Below are 19,442 nucleotides of genomic sequence, written 5' to 3'. Positions count from 1 at the left end.
TTGGGACTCTAAGCCTGGAAGATCGTGCCAGAAATATTGGGCGTTCGTTGGAGTAAGGAAAAGTGAACGAAGGGATGTCAATGTTGATGCACATTATTTTGATGTGAGAACCATAGGCAAATCCAGAGTTCGCTTGGCTGGGATGTTGGGTACGGTTCTTGACACTCGAAATGCTTCTAAGGTTCGCTAAGGGTTGAACCAAGGTTGTTGGCGTCCTTCCTGATTTTATTGAAGCCACTCAGTTCAGAGCAACGTATAGGAATCCAGGAGCTTGTGGGGCTTTGGTGTTACCAGGTTCAACAAGAGCTGTGCAGTCATGAGAGAGAGCTCAAGGCCGCATACTGCGGGGCCTTGGGGTGCTTTTGGACGCTAGAGTGAGGTAAACCGGACATGAGCTTCCTCCGATGAGTAAGATGGTAGGCTTATCTTTCCTATGCCATTAGACTACGGGTACTAATACATTCAGATTGCGCATATTATCACTGCGCACTGGGAACTGAATAGCGAAAGTCATGGTGAGAGTGCGCGAGGATTGCCCAATAAGCGTAACGAGGTTACCAACCGTAATCGCCGGATAACCGTTTAGAGACTTCAGCCCATAGACTATACTTCGCGTACCAATGAATTTTCCGATCGGGCGGTGACGCGAATGTAAATAAACAGTCGCTGCCTATTGACAGACGTCTTTCGACGGAGATGATTTGATAAGTAAAGATGAAGTTAGAGAGTGTCAAGGAGCAGGCGGCCAGGGATAGCGATAATCTTCGCACGTGCCCCACGCTAGTCGGGCCGACGCCAATTGGAAGCTTCGCGTCATTGCAGCTACACTCCAAACACGCGATGTTTGCATACAAGATAGGCGGACCGTCGCTGCGGTGCGCATGCTACGCGTCTCAGCCACCGGCGATTTCCGTCTTTCGTCCGACCGTGTCAAGGCTTCGCTACCTTTCGCAGCAGCGCGCACAATACGCCCAGCTGAGAAGTGAAGCCCCAAGGCCTAACAACGAACAGCCACCTATACCGGAAGAAGTACTACGACAGGCGGTGGACGATGCTTCCGACGACACATATACACAGTTTCCCAAAGTCAAAGTGAGATACTTGATTCCTGCAATTTGGGCACTTTCTGTATCCGGCGGCATCTTCTACGGTCTCGCCTACCTAGAGGCCAAGAGCGAACTCAAATCCAAACCAGCATCTGGTGGAGGATGGCTTCAAGCGCCACAATGGAGTACAAAACAACGTGGCCCGCCGACCCCGACTGAAGTCGTGACTGGAGCCTGGACTAATCTCGATCCAATTTCGAGAGTCACGTATGGAATTATTGGAGCCAACAGCGGTATCCACCTGAGCAGCTTTCTACTGCCCAGAGCCTGGGAAACACTATGGCATCTGCCCGCTCGCAATGTCAATTACACCCAATTTACATCCATGTTTGTACATGGTGGAGCTTTGCATTTCTTCGTCAATATGTACTTCTTGAACAACTTCATGGCACCAGTCGGATACTCCCGCCTATTCGAGGGCAGCCCATACCATACATTATCGTTCTATCTCTCAGCTGGTGTGCTTTCGGGCTTCGCTCAACACTGGACAACTTTGAGCACTCGCATACCTTTTCACAGGCGACCAATCCCTGAAATCTTTATTCGCTCCGGAGGCGCATCAGGAGCATTGTTCGGAGTTCTTGGAGTCTTCTGCATGCAATATCCTCATGCTGGCCTAGGAATATTATTTGTCCCTGTACATTTCGACGCGCAATATGTGCTGCCCGCGATACTACTTTTCGATCTGGTTGGCATTATTCGAGGGTATAGCTTTGTGAACTTTGGTCACGCAGTAGGTTCAACATGCAGAGCGACGCATATCACTTGCTAACGACGACAGGCTCATTTCGCTGGTGGAATGCTGGGCGTAGCATACTCGTATTTCGACGGGAAGACGAATATTTGGAAGCCATTGGTGCGCCATTGGAAACGCCGCCTGCAGCAATCCTAGTCGCTTGGAAAGTCTTGGGTCGTCTTTGACCATGCAGAAGGCTTGTAGGCTTCAAATTGCTTGAAGATGAGATGGAATTCTCATTCGTAAGCCATAACCGCAAAGCACACATGTTCTCAATATATGCAATATGCAGTTGACCAACGAACACAAACACGATCAAACTCCAAAGCGTGTTCAAAGAAGGCGTGGTGTTGCTTTCAGGGCAACGCAAAAATTGCTTTCTTCTCTTTCACGTAATGCAAACTAATGATGTCGCAAAGGAGAGCTCCCAAGAGCGCTCAAGAGCATATATTCCACATATACGCCAATACTCTTTCCATACTAGACGGAAGCATGCAAGCTAACATGTCCAGTAACAGCGTCACCATCGCACTCGAACTTGGTGACGGTTCTCATGTTCCATTTGAACTCAGTAGTCGCATGCGTAGGCGATGTTTCGTATTGAGCGCGATACCCCCAGGTGCTATACTGCGAGGTGTGCAATTCGAGCCTTTCCGAGCTGTGATGAACTACCTGGACAGCGGAGAGTGCCCCCCAATCTTCACAGGTCTGGCCGAGGGCAACGCATCCCTGCTTCTCTTCGCTCAAACGTGGGTGCTAGCGGCGCAACTTGGTCTAACTGGATTGCAGAATGATCTCATGACGATGATGATCGGCATTCATGCCAACATCGTCGACGGAAGAGGTGCAGACTTAGACTTCCAGTATACTACCGACGAGTCCCTCCTCGAAGCTTTTCAACATCTTCGAGACCAGATCGGACGCAACAGTCATGCCGAAAACTTCCTCATATGCTTTGCTGGTAGGACAGCACCTTCGATCAGCGAACTAGAACGAAACCTCGATACTACGAAGACTGACCCTGCTATTCGAAATGAGATATTGGCGGAAGCACGATCCTTTAGTCCAGATCCCATCAAGAATCAGCCAGAGGTGTTCTTTGTTAACGACAGGAGGCCTCCTTCATACCCACAACTTGAGATACAGCCAAACAAAACAGGTTTAGGTAATGGACGTTGGACGTCTGCTCACACAACACATCCGATCGATGTAAACGACGCCGATAGACCACAACTGACCAAGACTTTTGGAGAGTTCGGTAATGGTACACAAAAGCACTCCTCAAAGATCCCTAAGCACAAATATCATGTAGGCCATCTCAGATCTCCAGATTCTACTCACACGCTACTACATAGCTCGTTCTCCAACCAGCCAGATGAGGCTTGTGATCCCGGAGTGCGCATACATGTGGGCGACCCCGATGACCCAAATCTGTCGTATCCTTCACAGGGTGTGGAAAATCACAATGGTGACCTTAGTGCTTCCACTGTAGACCATGATGGCGTGTTGCACTTGGATCGACCTCTATCATTACCATTGCCATCGGCCCTACCGCCGCTTTCCTCACCATCACCACCATCGGCATCCCTGCAATGCCCACGCCCGCCTGTGTCCTCACACACCCACTTATCATCTCACCGATCCTTTGTTGGTTCCCAAGATCGAGGACTCAAGGCGCCGTGCGTCATCCAGGTCTACCAGTATAACAACAAGGCGCACGACAACGCGTATCGCATCCAGAACGAGAGCGAAAGTACTGTAGCAGCCCAAGTACAGGGCCGTGGTAAAGGCGGAGTTAGGACTGTACGAGCAGTAGCAAATAGTGGTAGACAAAGCCAAAAGCTAATCAGGCAAAGGAAAGGGAGACGATACAAATGGTTCTCCCTCTTGACTTGTGGTAGTAAGCACTACTAGAAGGGAGATCACTGGGCGACAGTATAGAAAGATGCGGCGTGGACATTATGGGTACCTTCAATCTTCCTGGCAGGAGGTCTACACTTGTACTTATGCCATCCTCACCCAAAAGTCTTTACAACGGAGCAATCTCTCTCTAATCCACCCTCTGGTTCCACCGAAAATACTTCTTCCAGCGCGGTGTATACTCCAAAAACCAGTCTCTAACGTTATGCTTCCCGCCCATCCTACGTTTCGCACTAGCCGTCCCGATCCTCTCACTATCTCGACGTATCAAGTCTATGCTATCTACCGTCCGTGAAGCAAGAGATCCTAGCTCTTCAACCTTCACATCTTCTTCCTCTTCTTCCTCTTCTTCCGTGTCTCTATTGTTACTGATGCCGCGGTCTGGGATAGAGTTGTCAATGACAATACTGCCGATAGCTTGGAGGACTGGGCGAGAAGTCTCTTCGGTATCTTCTATTTCTCTTGTTATATTGTCGATGCCCATGCGTCCTAGTGAGAATGAGGGTGTTCTTGCTTGGCAGCGCGTGAGTGGGTACATGGTCGCGAGAATGCCACTATCTATCGTTTTGTTACGTGACAGCATGCTCCAAGAGCTTGTGAGCTGGACTCGTCGAATTTTGTCGGTGAATTTGTATGGTTGGTTGTAGTCGCTAGCGTTTGAAAGCCGAGGTTGCTGTCTGTATCTTATAGGCTCAAGGTATCGTCTGCTAAACAAGAGTGGATATGGCTTCTGCTATATAGTGCCTGGATGAATTCGGCGATGCGATGTCTTTGTGATCTCCCAGAGAATGAAATATGATCTGCATTATATATACTAGTCAAAGTTTTGGGCTTTGCTTGTAATGCTAAACGTGGAAGCTACGACAACTGTACCTTGGGTGACAGAATTTACAAATTATACCATGGTTTGACATGCTCTTCCCTCCGCTATATTACTCATCCCAGCGTTCCTAATTGGAAGCCCAAATACTCTGTAATCTTAACAGCCAAATTGCACATACCCGGCCCACTTAGACTGCGCAATGCAAAGCGCGCTTCGCTTCCCGTTACAAATCGAACATCTTGACGTCCGCTGCCCTAAATTTTTCGCCAAGCGCCCTGACCTTCTCTTTGAATTGCTGCTGGAGCTCTTTGGGCATAGCCGTGAACCCCCCGACCTCCTTGACCTTGCTCCTCAGGTCGGCTGGTAGTAGTTTCAGATATTCCATGTCGGATGAGTTCATCATCTCCGCGAATTTCTCATCGAACATCTCTTCGAATTTGTCCGCGCCAAGTCCGTATGAATAGCTGCATGGGCCCTCATGTGGAATATCGGTATAGCCTAAACGGCGTAACGTCTGGCGCGCGAGTACCTTCATCTTCTGTTCACATTCGGTACAATACCAGCGCGACACCAAGCCGAAGCCAAGCTTCTTTATGCATGATCGATGAAAGTTCCCAGTGGAACAGTCGCGATATGAGCAAACAATAATGTCCGTCTTTGAAGATCCTGTCTTCGGTAAGGCAGCACGACAATAGCACATGTACCTCGTATCCAAACGCTCGAACTCGTTGCGCTGGATATCCTGTAGCATACTCTGGGTAAGCTCCTGCTTCATAAAACCGTTCTTAGCGTAGAGTCGCTCAAAACGAAGCTCTTGCGCCATGAGAGTTCCGGGATTGTATCCGTTCTTGACGTCGTCATACTCCTTCTGTAGACGCGCGGGCACGCCGTCTGGGTTGCGATTGCGCGATCGGCTGATAGGGTCTTCCATAAAGTAATTGATTAGGTCGTCATCTATGAGCATCAAGCGGCCCTTTGTTCGATGGTCCTTCTCATATAGTGACAGCAGCTTCTCGCCACGGAGGCGGTTGAACGGTCCAGTACTACACAGCTCAACACAAGGCATCGCCAGATAGCACTGGTCTGTCAAAGGATCGACACAGGAGCAATCTGTATTGGAGTTAATATCCACTGTCAAGATGCAAATGCGATGTACTCACGAGGCTCGTGGAAAGGACAATCCGGGACGTTATTGTTCTCAAAGGAACACGAGCTACTGTGTGAACATCCACTCCACGACGGCGAATATGGATTGGTGAGTTGATCAACAACAAAATTGCGTACAAACCGGATCCAGTGCATGTGCTTGCCATGTTTTGTGATCGGCATAGATTCAGGCGGAGGCACCGGCGATATCCCATCACTGGAATCGTGAATCATAGCAATTGGCTCTACCACAAGGTCGGCGAACTTCCCTTCAGTCTTGGTATCCATCGAAAAAGATTGCAGTGTCTCGTCGATATCTAGGACGTTGGTGTCGACCTTGGTCTTTTGTGGTGTAGAAGGGCCTTGCATTGAGATGTCAGGCTCATCTCCAACGTCTTCGGTGATGATCTCGTTTGATGTAGAGTGCTTCTTTGCTTTGCGCTTAGCTTCTCGAGCTTTCTTAGCTTTCTTCTTTTGTGAAACCGCGGCATGGCCACTGACATCGTCTTCCGTCTGGAAAACGAAGGTCTCAGGCTCCTTCGAACACCAAATCATCGGAGGCTTCACCTCACGAGGTTGGGAATATGCACCATCGAACGATGTTTTCGCAGCGGAGATATCGGGAAAGTTGCGAGAGTCGGAAGACCATGGTGCTGGCCCAGGTCGAGAAGCCTGAGCTGGGCGCTTGCTTGGGATATTACCCCAAACACGTGCCTTTGGTATCTGCTTTGTTGGCACACCTCCGTTCGTAACGGTCTTCCAGCCATCAGAGGCTGTCTTGACAGGCTTCTTTGCGCGACCACGCACTGGAGCTGGTGCACGCACTGGAGCTTTAATGTTGATCACCATGATCGCGGCAACTGGCATACCAGAAGCTGGAGCAGGTGGTAAAGATAGTAGTGGGGTATGATAAGGCTCGATGTCTGCAGCGTAGAGTCCATCATCGCCACTAACGCGCTTGTGACTACTCTCAAGATGTCTCCGGTCCGGGCTGTGAGCAGTTCTAGGCCGGCAAGGAGACTGGTCTTCGAATCGTTCGCTGAGAGATATTAGCTGACAGCCTCTTCTATTGATTCCACAGAGCTATTCGGCGTCTCTCTCTGCAATCCGGTCAACCTGAGACAAGGAAAATGAACGTACCTTGGAAGTAAACTGGTTTCATGTACAGGAGTGATGGCACCACTGAAATCACTCGAACTGGACGCGAACTTCTCACCAGTCTTCCAGTCCTTGTCGGTATACCTTTCTTCTACAATCCCGTAAGATGTTTTGTTAGTATATCTGAGGTAACCAGCCCGCCGCATGCGCGATTCAGCATTGTCTTTGTTGACCAACACAATATCCTCAAGCACGGCGTGCTTCAAACCGTCGACGAAATTGAGAAATGCCTTTAGCTCTTTTCCCTGCAATCCCTTAGTTTTCGTGTTGCGCTTGAGTAACTTGTTGATGCGGAAGGTCTCCAGGATGCGTTCCATCTCGGCTTCGAAGTCGATATCGAGCGTATCTTCGTGAGCCTCGGCGAGCTTCCTAAGCCCCCTCCGACTGACCTGTGTGCTATAGACATGAGCATGGTACTATGAAAGGATTAGCAAAACAATGGAAACCAACGACGCCAGTATAACTCAAGCACTTACTCGGAGCTGCCTTTCGATTTCATCGACCTCTTCTGGATCACGCGGTCCATCGGCATCGTTGCTCGTCGTGCCTTCAGCGGAGTGCACGACGGAGTCGATGTATCTGATCTCCTCCAGAGTGATGACTCTCGATCTACTTGCCGCTCTCACAAGACGCTTCGCATCCTTTCTCTCGCGCTTCGATAATGGTGTGTCCACGTCACCGGGTTCTCTCACTCTTCCACGTTCCTCAGGCCCGAATTCATCTGGCACGATGTTCCAATCGACCTCGCCGCAACTCTCGTAGACCGCACGTAAGCGCTCGGCGATATCGTGATGGCGCCTGTAATGCTGTTCATCAATTTCCATACAGTACTTGCACGTATGACCCCGAAGGCGCATGAACATGGCCTAGACAGAGTTAGAACGCCGGTTGCCTCGTGTATAGCCGACATGACGAACCTGGTGAAAGCGGACACATGGCTCGCTGTGCTTGCCGAAACAAGATGCTCTCGCACCGGGATGGCTCAAGGGACGCTCACAGAACCCACAGTGGTGTCTGGAATGGTCAGCGATAGTATATGTGTTGGGCGGTTGCCTCCGAAAGGTTCCGGCAGCCCAAGTAAATAAACACTGCGAAACAACTTACTTCAGCGCCTCCGAATCTTCCCACTTAAAGAGTAGGTTGTTACCCATTTCTTGCAGTAAGCTGTACCTTTCAGATGAATAATGAACTGCGTCATTCGTGGTTGTGGAAAAAGGTAGGTGGGGTTTGTGCTATGCCAATGCGAGCGGGGAAATAGACGACACTTTTGCCTGGCCGCAGAATCTTCAGTGAATAAGACGCGTGGTAGTTTGAAATTGTTCTCGCTAACGCAGCGGGGTGAGGTGCAATGGTCGTGCGTGACGGTGTATTCTCATAGCCCAAGGCTGACTACGTAATTGCGGAAAGAGCGAGTGGCTGTGACTACACGACGATGAAATGATTTCTGTAGAGACTGGATCCAGCAAGATGGAAGTGATGCACATTCGCGCCGGACCAAAGGAAATGCCTCTCTTGCTACGAAAAAGCGACTCATCGTTGCGGTGAAAGATGCAGTGACCCGACGATCCGTACAGTTTCGCGCCGCTGCACCATCGTGGCCGGGACTAAGCACAGCATTTGGAGACACTGCAAACGCAAACAACGAATCAGGTACCACCAATCTAGGCATCCGACACAACACGCGCACCAGCCCAGACATAGGGATAGTTGCGTTGGTACCAGTTGACGCTTTGACACGTTAGTAACATGGCCTCGGCTGCAGTTGCCGCTCTCTACTCACAATGTCTTTCGTCCAGCAACGCGCGGATGCGTCGCCCACGATCCACCAAGCGTGACGTTATGTTTGCCGTCGAAGAAGTCGGCTGCCTACTCTTAGCATCGTCTTATCATGTGTTGAGGAGCAGAGGCCCGTCGGGTCCCCTCATACCTGTATAACCTGGGTACAGCTCCATCGGCTCAAAGCCGTCATGCTTCTCCAGCACAGTACTAGTCCATTCCCAAACACCTCCCAGATCAGATTGGCCACAGAGCTTGTTGCCCTTCTCGACCACTGAGACTGGGTGCCAGTGTTTGAAGCCCACGTTCGTCCCTTCAAGGTCGATGAAGAGGTCGTGTGGATTGAGACCAGATACTGTGCCGGAGTCGCCGTTAGACAAAGAGTGTGGTGGTGGCGTCTCAAACACTCCTTCGTTGATCAAATGCCTGCAGAATTTTAATCATGAATCCAAGGCGTTGCGAAGTGTAAATATTACCCGTTCACTGCTGGAATCGTGTTTCCGAGCGATTTCTCAAACTCCGGCTTCATGCCGTCGACGTAGCTGTAGATGCTTCGTGCTTCTTCCATCGTGGGAATACGACCGCCCATCCACTGCGCGCAGCCAGCTAGTTCGTCGTAGGATGCAACTACAGGCCAACCCATGGCAAACTTCAAAGGGACAATACCATACACAGTACGGACAAATTTGCCATCTGTAATGCTCTGAGGTGAGTCATTGGTTTCATTATGTTGAACATTCACCACACTGTCTCTCTTGCTGGTGCTTGTGTCCTCACCATTAGGGTATGGCTGTTTGCACCACGACGCAGGTATAGCTACACGGTACAGTCAGCGAAACTTGATCAGAGATGTGGTCAAGCCAGCACCAGCGACTCCACTCCAATGTTCACGTACCTGTCTTTCCTGTCTCAGACAGATATGTGGCGTACTCTCCGTTCGTGATCGGGCGAGCCTTTGCGCGGAAGGACTTTACGTGCGCTGTACGGCTAGGTCTCTCGTTATCCCATCCAAAGTATCGTATGGTTTTGAAGTCATTCTCAGGGTCTTCAAGACCTATTTGGATGTCTGATTCAGGAATCGTGAACCACTGGTTCTCGGTTGCCAGAGTCTGCGACTGCGCTGCAAATGCTGCAAAGTCTGGAACCTTGGTGCCAGGAGGTGGCAAGACCTTGTCACTCTGGATCAGCATGTAGAGCAAAGTCTCCAAATGCATGACTTCATGCTCAAAACCGATCCAAAGTGCTCGAGACACACGGCCATTCGATTCCGCCTCTCCTGAACTATAGAGCGCTTCGACTTTGCTTCGTACTGTCTCTTGAAATCCTAGAATGGTTTTTAGCGGCGGCCACTCTTCAGGAATCTCGGAGTGGGCATGGCACTGAGTTGGATCTTCGACATCAGGATCAACGCCGCGCTCAAAGATCTTCCAGAAATAGGCAGGGTCCGAAGGCTTGCCGGCGGTGGCGCGGGCGATGTGTATATCTAGGAATGTAGGAATGTGGCCGAGGTAGAAGATACACTCGTTCCGAAGTTTGATGGGCTTGGAGAGTAGCTCTTCTTCGGGTATCATGTCCTTTGAGACCGCGTCCCAGGCCGTCCAAAGTTCTCGCCACTCGGCCAAAGAGGGTACTGGATTCGCCGCGTACTCCTTTGGCTTAGTGTGAAAGAACACTGCGGGCTTGGAAACAAAATGCAGACCGTAATCGCCCTTGGCGTTCGCCCATACAACGTTCTCCGCGAGTTTGGCCAGCTCCCAAAGCTCTTTCGCTTCTTCGCGGCTGTACTTGTAAGATTCCTCAATGCGGATTTTTTCGCCCTGTTTGATCGGGACACCGTCGACAACAGTGTCTTTGAGTGGTGCGACAAAAGCGTGATGTCTTCCAGCTTGGCTGTCGTACTCGCCAATGGCTTCCCAGTTCTGAATATCGAAAGCTTTCTCGCCCATGATTGCGTTTGCGTGTTTCAGACCGTTGAGGATGAATTTGTGCGTTACACCGTTGCAATCGTTGTACGCATGGTAAACACGCTAGTAGAAGTATATGGTCAGCGTGTGTTTACGTGCATCTCGTAATAACAGTTTTACCTCGGGATCTTTGCATGAATCGATACCGATAAGCATGGTATCACCAGTCTGTAGGACTGCACCAAACCCAGCAAGGAATGGCGGCACCTCATGGCGTTTGAAATTGCCCAGGCTGGAGCCCAGCCAAAGGATGGTCTTTGGTTTCTCTTCGACTTCGGGAGTCTTCAGCCACTCTAGGGCATCGTCGTACGTGCCGTACAGCCCAAAGCACTTGACATGCTTGTATCCATCTGCATGCTTGGTTAACAAGGTCGGAAGGGTGATCCACGTAGATCAATGTAGCGTGCAGTGATAAGGAGATAAGGGCGTTGATTTCCACTATGTTGACGCACATATATGCAGGTTCATGCAGGTCTGGACCACATTCACTGAATAGTGTATACTGTGGCACGCTTGATTTAAACCCCACCCCCTCTCTGCAATATCAATTATTATGAGATAATTGCTTACCTGTAGGTATTTCGCCGAATGTTCTCTCCAATTCTGGAAGAGACAGGTCGACAGCGTAATACTCGACGTCCTTGCCAAGACGATCGACAGCCTGTAAAAGTATGTTCACCTTTCTGAGATTGCTACACAACTATTAGTACTCACGAAGCACAGGGCTCGTTTCCAATCTCTTTTTAAGTGGGAGCCGAGACCCTACCCGCTCCCCAGTTCCACGATGATGGAGTTGGATGGGATTCGTTCGGCGATTTTATCCGCATATGTCTCGAGGACCTCGATTTCGGCATTTGTCAAGTAGTACCTGGCGCAACGAACTTGATCAGCTTAACGTCCATATAAGCCACGAGTGAAGCTGCTCACTCTTCTTGGTATGTGATTTCTTCGAACAATCGGAGACCTTCCTGGCTGATAGAAGAGAAGTGGGGTTAGCGTGCATCTGACGCCGGTTACACCGTCGCTTACTCGTAGAGCAGCAACGTAGGCAGCTTCTTTTCGCCACCATTGTTCGGTCGCAAACCATTCTTGATATCAGCAAGAATATCAGACTCCGCGGTGTCTGTCCGGATATCGATTATTTTGGTCGCCATCTTTCCGTGATGCAGGGGCTTGGATAGTATCGTAAATCGGTATGCCCGTCAAGAGCCGTTCTACTAAGCACACCCAATGCCGAGGGCTGCGCAATACTTATATGGTGCGAAAAGTACGTAATGTGGGTACTCGGACGCTTATGCCGTGCGGTAGCTGACGGTAACTAGAGGGCCGGTAGTATTTCTAATGGAATAGTGTCGAATGCAAAGTCTCGTCAGTGAGCAGATACTGCCACACTGCTTGGCTAGCGGCTGCAGTGGTAATATCACTCGCAAACTCGCAACAAATCAAGACATCCGTTCTTCTCACGATTGACAGCGGTACGACGGAAATGCCTACGCCGCTCGAGCACATCATCAACATCAACCCCGCCTAGACAAATTGCACCGATACCAGGGCGATGCGGAAGCATGGTACCTGAACGTACAGCATTGTTGTGAAACCATAATGATGACGTCATTGTTTGCCAACTAAGGAAGGGACGGCGGAAGTCCGGGATCAAGAACGTTGAGCAGCTGTAGGGAAACCGATGCCAAACGAAAGCATTCAGGAACATGCTGCACGACGGCCTGTTCCTCGGTCGCGAACTCTGGCCGACCACGACAAGTTCGTGACGATCACGCTGCCTATTGCGGGGTCGAGCAATTGCTGCATAAGCGATGCCGTCACAGTGGAGTGGACACATTACACAGTACGCTGCAGCTGGGTTGGCCAGACACTGAGTGTGGTGAGCACAACGTGATTGGCCACGTGAGCGCCCTGCTAGGCAGAATCGACGTTGGCGTGGGCGAAGTGCGGTGCCAACGTAGCGAGTAGATGAACGGAAGCAAGTCAGTAAGAGCAGAAGAGCGATAGCGATAGTTTGATACATAAGGATGCCCGGGATGATAAATCCAAATCTGACCTGTATAGTCGCATGCCGAGGTGCGACGCCAGCGCGGAATAGTGGCGCGCGGACATGTCCGCACGCTCGCTCATCAGAAAGCTGCTATTCAGCCCTAGGCATACGCACCATGGACACAAGGCCATCGTTCGTGTCAGAATACCATGAACCGACGCAGGTACTTATACTTGCACGCTGTTCCGGCCAAGATCCGTGGACCCGCTATACTCACCCTTCCAATATCGTTCAGCACTCGGAATCTGCCAAGGTTTGGGATTCTCTAAGACGAGTGTTGATGATACATCCGTGCAAACAGCTGTTACGGAACTCCCTTTCATGCACGCACATCCGAAATCATGCTATCTCACCGATGAGTGGTCGCCTTGAACGACGCTGTGCATTACATGCAGAATCACAACGTGGCTTGACCCTTGCATAAGACATCACAACACCACCGCTAAGACCATACGAACACCCCCCGCTCAAGCCGTACATGATTCGAGTATCGTCGGTCATCTCGGTATTTCCTCTGAAACGCTGAAGATGCTGGGATGATTCTATCCGAACAGCTACCAAACCTTCTTCTGCTCGGTAGACTCATCAATCATAGATCTAAAGCCATCTTAGCGAAGACACCGAACAGCACCTGTGTAAACTATTCCATTCCGTGGCGGATAATACGATCAATATGACGGCCCAAGTGCTCTGAGCCGCCCACACCGAAGAAGCCTAGTAGTGAGCCTGACTGCTGCAAGCCTCCTCGCAACCCTTAGTAGCCTTTCTGATTGTCCCAAGGCACATGGCTTTGTCTCGTTCCTTGATCACGAAACTTTCCGCTGAACAATTATCACGAGTCGATCATCTGGCTGCCAATCGCTTCTGGCCTAGAGCCAGACTTTGCGCCACTGCTCTGCTCGAGACTCGATGGCATCTATCGTTCCCGGGATCCGAGGCAGCACTCAGCCTTTTGACAGTATTGAACAAGCCCACGCTTGAAGTAGCTAGTCTTCATTACGATGGCCATTACAAGCACCTATGATAAAACAAATCTCCTAGCCAAACCGTGTCGAAGCCTGCATCCGTAACATCTTTGCCTTCGCACCACAAACAACAGTCACATTGTCTCTTGTTGCTTATCGGGTTCGAGGAACAGTAAGGGCTGTACCACCGGCGGCATGGACTGTACCAAAGCTTCTTCCCAGCCGTGGGGCGTCACCGCTACCAATGACATCTTCCCTGCCAACGAAGCTCTCAGTTGGTCTTTCAGGATCTCCAAGTTGCAATCCGAGAAGGAAGTCCTAGAAGACGGTCTTGCCAATTGTGTTACATATCTACAAGTTCTGCGCAAGAAGCAAGCTCGAACTGAACGACGATTGGTCACAGACTCCTCATTATCCCGGAAGAAGAGAAAGAAAACCCAACAGGGCAAGCGTGAATTGGAGAAAGAGATCAAGCACAGAGAACGAGACGAGCAGGCTTTCCTCAACAATCTCCAGGCTTGTAAAGCAAATATTTACATGGCCGAGACTATCTCAATGCCGTCTACAGCCATCTCATCAACGATGCCGGACATTGCTTCCATTTCGATGCAATGCTCGTATCCAGTAGATGTGCAAACTGAGCCTACCGAGATGAGCTGGAACGGCTGGACAGATGACACGGTACTCTCGCCCTTCGAAAAGGAGAGCAACAGCCCTCTCTTCGCAGACGATGTCGCTCCGGACGAACGTTTGGAGATTGGTAATGTTGGCAATGTTGGTGTGACGATGCTTGAGAACTTCAGGGAGTCTTTTCCTGTTCCGCCCTTGGAGAATATCAAGGCTAGACAGCAGGTGTTGGCTAACACACAAACGCACGCCTTGTTGAGCGCCGAGGCTGCAATCTTTCAACCTCAGCATATATACATGAGTCAGCGGGTTGCTGTCGATCAACAATTAGCCCAACTCCATCTCTCTTCTTCGATGGCGATCACGACTTTGAAGATAAAGGCGCTGGAGCTTCTGGAAAGACGCATTGTTAGTGACGCGGGCATTGGTCCAGTGCGACGACAGAGTTCACTTGCGGATATTGATGAGGAGCCTGAAATCCAGACTGGGGCCAACTGGACAACACAGCAAAAGCCGAGCAAGTTCACTATAGGCAAAAATCTTAGGATTAGGACAAGCTCTCTATGATGAGAGAACACGGTGGCATGTCAGGCAGACGTCTCATAATACCCCACGGCACTTAGTCGTATTGGTAGAGTCCCACCCTCATTGGCGCGTTGTGTACACTCGATCCGCATTTTTCCATGTCGTTCGATCGCTCTCGATCACACCTGTTTGAGTTTCAGCCTGGCGGCAGGCAGCGTGGGCGAAGGAATGGGCGGGCAAACATGGTGCAAGGAAGACGCAGTGTTTAGTCGTTGGGGCGCAGGATGCAAGGAAGCTGCGTCCTGTTGCAACGTAGTGTTGAAAATGCAGATTTTTGGTTGCTTCCACATGTCAGATGGCTTCGGCCCATCGCTGCCGTTTTGGGTGAAGCGGATTGCCCCACACTGTGCCGTCATAACAGCACACCCGTGTTTGCGCGCCTTGCCTTGCAGACAAGCGAACGACGACTCCCCTCCCATACACGTTCAACATCCGCACGCTAGCTAGAGTTCAACACTCTGCGCATGACGGTTGGTCCGCACAGAAGAAGCGCGATTTTCTCTCGTCCAAGAAGAGACGGAGCCCGGAGCCGCGCTGTGTGGCCCCAACAACCACCTCGACTGCATCCCGGCAGTTCATACAGCAGCCCACTGCGCAGTGCTTGCATAGCGTCGCGGCAAGCTCGCGCCATAGCCGTCCCTGCAATATAACCCGCGAGCCCCTCACTCAGTTCGCGCCGGAAGAACCGACACCTTTTCAATTGCCTCATCTCCTCCAACATGGCTGATGTTAGCAATGGATCCAAGGGAGACGACGGCCAGCTACGAGAGCGGCCGTCGGCTAAGCCGCTGCATCTCAACAACGCAGACGATGCTAAACAAAAGGTCCTGGAGCTGAATGACCAAGAAGATAAGAACCATAAAGATGACAACAAGAAACGAACCTATGGAAGAACTCCAGACGGTACAGGTATGTCCCATCTGGTGCTGTGCCCACGCAAGAACAAGTATCACGCATGCATGGCGCGTCCACCCAAACTCGGACCCGCTGTTACTGACGCTATACGTCTAGTCTTCATCGTTCCACAGACTCACGACATGGTCTCACAGCTGCTCTCGCCCTCGCAACCCAAGAACCTGTCCGATATAGCAGTCCTCGCTGTGCTTGCTGCCCTGATCTTGACCTTCGTCGTACTGCCCAAAAGCGCCCGCATACCTGTATTCGCAATCGTCTTCCTCTTCTGGCGCGCCTGTTACAATGCTGGCATTGGCTGGTTGCTCGATGGCCAGTCTAAACACAACCGTCTCGTCCTGTGGGCAAAACAAAGCCATATCTTCGAGACGCCTGAATCAGGCAAGAACCCACGTCCCGCGCTGTACAAGCTTTTGAAGCGGGAATTAGAGACCAAGATCCCAAACGACTATAAGTTTGAAGAGGCGCCGCTCGAGTACAACACGTGGCTTGTGTTCAGGCGCGTCGTAGACCTCATACTCATGTGTGATTTCGTGTCGTACTGCCTTTTCGCCCTCGCCTGCTTCAACCGCCCCCAGGAGAGCTTTTTCTTGTGGCTCCTGCGATGGACAACTGGTATTGTCTTATTCCTTTTCAACCTGTGGGTCAAGCTAGACGCTCACAGGGTTGTAAAGGACTTTGCTTGGTAACCACCTTACTTGTATAGCGCCTGGGAATCATGGCTCACCACTTTTAGGTATTGGGGCGATTTCTTCTATCTCATCGACCAAAGTTTGACGTTTGATGGCGTCTTTGAGATGGCACCGCAGTAAGAGGCCCCATCATGGTTCTGGTTGAAGAAGACACTAACGCGCCGCCTCCATCCAAAGCCCAATGTACTCGATAGGCTATGCTGGGTATTATGGTATTGCCCTCATGATGGCGAGCTACAAAGTCCTAGCAATCTCCATCATCGCCCATGCAGCCCAATTTGCCTTCCTGTCGATAGTAGAGGAGCCTCACATAAATCGTTTGTACAACCCCCCACCACCCCGCCGTACGCGCCATAATTCTGGGGATCTTGCTATGGAAGATCGACCCAAAACTAGCCAGTCTGATGTGGCCTTCTCCGAGCCAGTCTTCGATCCCATCAAGCACCAACCTGCCCAAACGCACCACATTGTAGGGCCTCTTAATACGGATTTCCACCGATCCATTGATCTCACGGTAGTATTGCTCTCGTTCTACATGTTTTGCTTGGCTACGCTGACCCCCAACACCTGGCCGGTGCGAACATTCCTCTTCATCAACGCATTCGGGTGGCGGCTTTGGTACGCATTAGGATTGGGCTATATTCTGGATCGTCAGTCCAAGAAGAAGAACTGGACAAAACACTTCATCAAGTACGGCGACACCAAAGAGGAAGCTTGGCGTCAATGGAAATCTCTGTACCATATGAGTACAACCATGAGCCATGCAAGCTTCGTCGCTGTGGCATGGAAGATGTACAGTCTCCCATCGGATGGCCTGAATGGTCTTACTCTCTTTCGCCACGTTCTTGGTGCAGGTATGATTGTACTCCAGCTCTGGGTTGCCATGAGCATCTACGAGTCACTTGGCGAGTTTGGATGGTTTTGTGGGGACTTTTTCTATGATCCACCCTCAAGGTCATTGACTTACTCTGGCATCTATCGTTTCTTGAACAATCCTGAGCGAGTTCTTGGATTAGCTGGTGTCTGGGGGGTAGCTCTGATCACCTGGAACCCGGCCATCTTCTACCTTGCCACGACCGCACATGTTCTCAATCTCGTGTTTCTCCAGTTCGTCGAGAAGCCCCATGTAATCAAGGTGAGTGCAAAATGTTTTGGAGTAGCCTGGCGACTACACGCACCTATGCAGGTTGTTACGACGTCTGAAAATCGCCAACATGTCGAGTTTGTTCCATCTGTCTGTCCAAGCTTTACTGACTGTAATATGTGTAGTTGTATGGTCAAAACTTACGCGAAATGTCTGGTGTCAGCAAAACCGTGCGTCAAGCACTACCAGACCCGGTTCGCCAGTGGCAATCAGCAGCCGATGAATATCTCAACTCTACCATGGAGTTCATCGAGAAATTCTTGGATAGTGCAAGACCGAAAGTGGCTGCCAATGTCGACGCTTTTGTCAAGGACACAACGAGTCTTTTCAAGTCTTACCCAACGCGTATTCCTGTCACTGGTCGTTCATCGGAGCCATCTGGTCTAGATTCCAAACAGTACAAGCTCGAGGTTGAAGGTACACGCTCACCGCCTACGGTAGAGCAACAAAAGAATGGTGGTCGAGAAGGAGAACTTGCAAGAACCCCAGCGATTCGTACAAATGACTTCAAGACACTCATCCTCGAGTACGGCGCTCCGATCAGAGTTCGTTGGCAAGCACCTATCAACCACAGCAAGAAGGACTGGATTGGCTTGTACATGGTCGCCGACAATCAATCCCGAGACGTTACACGCATCAGCTCTAACGGGCGATGGATAGCCACCAATCCAGACGTCTTTGACTCGACTCGAGCTGATGATGGCATTCTCGTCTCTGATAAACTCCTGCCTGCCAATGCCGCCGACGAAGAATCGTCTGATTGCTACACTGGTGAGGTAGAATTCCGCGGAGATAAGCTCTGGTGGACCACTGGTGTCTTTGAGTTCCGCTATCACCACGGCGGTCGGCATCACGTAATGGCACTCTCGCAAGCTTTCGAGATTCGTATTCCAAGGTTCGATGAGGACGATGTGGAGGTGGATTCTAATGGCACGATCCAACGTGCCGTGGAAGAAACCCTGCTACCCATTATCCAGAACTGCTTCGACCACGACCCTGAAATCGCTCCATCTACTCCCGAGGAGCCTTTTGGTAGCCTAGTTGAAAGAGACGGGAAGTTTGCGAGACGGGTAGTATTTGCAGTCCACCAAATGTACGTCTCCTCTCTTGGTGCGTACCCTGTAGAGATTACTGATGATGTCTAGGTTTGGCATAGAATTTGCCCCTGAAGTGGTCCAGGCAGATGGTACAGTCAGTCGACTTGCTTGGCGCATTCTGAATGCTAAGAAAGTCTTGGTGAGCCACTCACGAGCGACGACGAAGGGGCTAGGTCACTAATGGTACTGGTAGGCCCCTTACAGCATGTCGTCGGCTACCCACGGCAGGAACACCCCAACACTAGGGTGAAGATTGCTTGGACAGTACCGCCACCACTGGCTCATGCAGAAAGAAGCACGGTCGGTTCTTTGTCTCTATGTGAAGTCGAGCTTGAACATTGCCCCGATGAGGAAGGCTTCTAGAGGATGGGCCCATCTGTCTGGCGAACAGCGGGTAGGATAGCACGTGCGAGCCGTTCACATCTCCAATGGAGCTTGTCAAGACTGGACGGGTGGATGTATGCTAAGCTTGGCGCAAGCAGGTGACGATACGCGTTTTCGGGTGTTGTTCATTGTATATGCACGAGGGGTTGAGGAGGAGTTGTGCATAGATGCGATGTACCAGTGTAGAGTAGTAGGGTACATGGGCGTAAAAGTAATATATTAGTTGAAATAATATCGCACCTTAGACAAGACGTGAATTGAGCTACGAGATGCAGTAGAACGGCTGCGCACATACAAGTTACTCATCTTGCATTCCAGTCCATTCATGGATAAGAAGTTTTAGATAAGATGCGG

The 19,442-nt window shown here is 50.6% G+C and overlaps 7 protein-coding genes across 7 annotated transcripts; 4 read left to right on the top strand and 3 right to left on the bottom strand.

Moving 5' to 3' along the window:
- Nucleotides 1-840: 840 nt before the first annotated feature.
- On the top strand, nucleotides 841-1,998 carry CC77DRAFT_949105 (hypothetical protein; the record flags this gene model as incomplete). The annotated part of the gene is made up of 2 exons (XM_018535234.1): nucleotides 841-1,839; nucleotides 1,888-1,998. 2 exons carry the CDS (start codon nucleotides 841-843, stop codon nucleotides 1,996-1,998), a joined length of 1,110 nt encoding a protein of 369 aa, XP_018379757.1.
- Nucleotides 1,999-2,346: 348 nt separating this feature from the next.
- Nucleotides 2,347-4,539, top strand: CC77DRAFT_1014141 (hypothetical protein; the record flags this gene model as incomplete). Its single annotated transcript, XM_018523878.1, has 4 exons — nucleotides 2,347-3,667; nucleotides 3,744-4,049; nucleotides 4,180-4,358; nucleotides 4,504-4,539. The coding sequence occupies 4 exons, from the start codon at nucleotides 2,347-2,349 to the stop codon at nucleotides 4,537-4,539; spliced, it is 1,842 nt and encodes a 613-aa protein (XP_018379756.1).
- A 24-nt stretch (nucleotides 4,540-4,563) lies between these two features.
- On the bottom strand, nucleotides 4,564-8,381 carry CC77DRAFT_570820 (hypothetical protein). The gene is made up of 6 exons (XM_018532266.1): nucleotides 7,994-8,381; nucleotides 7,807-7,903; nucleotides 7,366-7,755; nucleotides 6,872-7,305; nucleotides 5,746-6,770; nucleotides 4,564-5,695 (listed from the first exon to the last, which is right to left on the bottom strand). The coding sequence occupies exons 1-6, from the start codon at nucleotides 8,038-8,040 to the stop codon at nucleotides 4,809-4,811; spliced, it is 2,880 nt and encodes a 959-aa protein (XP_018379755.1). The 5' UTR covers nucleotides 8,041-8,381; the 3' UTR covers nucleotides 4,564-4,808.
- Nucleotides 8,382-8,550: 169 nt separating this feature from the next.
- Nucleotides 8,551-11,783, bottom strand: CC77DRAFT_949140 (hypothetical protein; the record flags this gene model as incomplete). The annotated part of the gene is made up of 10 exons (XM_018535237.1): nucleotides 8,551-8,617; nucleotides 8,670-8,751; nucleotides 8,817-9,091; nucleotides 9,142-9,481; nucleotides 9,561-10,692; nucleotides 10,750-10,979; nucleotides 11,200-11,321; nucleotides 11,396-11,497; nucleotides 11,557-11,601; nucleotides 11,659-11,783. The coding sequence occupies 10 exons, from the start codon at nucleotides 11,781-11,783 to the stop codon at nucleotides 8,551-8,553; spliced, it is 2,520 nt and encodes an 839-aa protein (XP_018379754.1).
- Nucleotides 11,670-12,817, bottom strand: CC77DRAFT_1025962 (hypothetical protein). The gene is made up of 2 exons (XM_018526166.1): nucleotides 11,952-12,817; nucleotides 11,670-11,896 (listed from the first exon to the last, which is right to left on the bottom strand). Exon 1 carries the CDS (start codon nucleotides 12,653-12,655, stop codon nucleotides 12,050-12,052), a length of 606 nt encoding a protein of 201 aa, XP_018379753.1. The 5' UTR covers nucleotides 12,656-12,817; the 3' UTR covers nucleotides 11,670-11,896; nucleotides 11,952-12,049.
- Nucleotides 12,818-13,746: 929 nt separating this feature from the next.
- On the top strand, nucleotides 13,747-15,125 carry CC77DRAFT_1025960 (hypothetical protein). Its single transcript, XM_018526165.1, has one exon. The coding sequence runs from the start codon at nucleotides 13,843-13,845 to the stop codon at nucleotides 14,839-14,841; it is 999 nt and encodes a 332-aa protein (XP_018379752.1). The 5' UTR covers nucleotides 13,747-13,842; the 3' UTR covers nucleotides 14,842-15,125.
- A 453-nt stretch (nucleotides 15,126-15,578) lies between these two features.
- Nucleotides 15,579-18,954, top strand: CC77DRAFT_1067141 (phosphatidylethanolamine N-methyltransferas-like protein; the record flags this gene model as incomplete). Its single annotated transcript, XM_018528960.1, has 7 exons — nucleotides 15,579-15,768; nucleotides 15,871-16,456; nucleotides 16,508-16,579; nucleotides 16,641-17,598; nucleotides 17,733-18,700; nucleotides 18,753-18,843; nucleotides 18,898-18,954. 7 exons carry the CDS (start codon nucleotides 15,579-15,581, stop codon nucleotides 18,952-18,954), a joined length of 2,922 nt encoding a protein of 973 aa, XP_018379751.1.
- Nucleotides 18,955-19,442: the final 488 nt, after the last annotated feature.

Source organism: Alternaria alternata, assembly GCF_001642055.1.
Source record: "Alternaria alternata strain SRC1lrK2f unplaced genomic scaffold CC77scaffold_33, whole genome shotgun sequence".
In the NCBI taxonomy this organism is placed as follows: domain Eukaryota; kingdom Fungi; phylum Ascomycota; class Dothideomycetes; order Pleosporales; family Pleosporaceae; genus Alternaria; species Alternaria alternata.
This window is presented reverse-complemented; position numbering and strand designations above follow the sequence as displayed.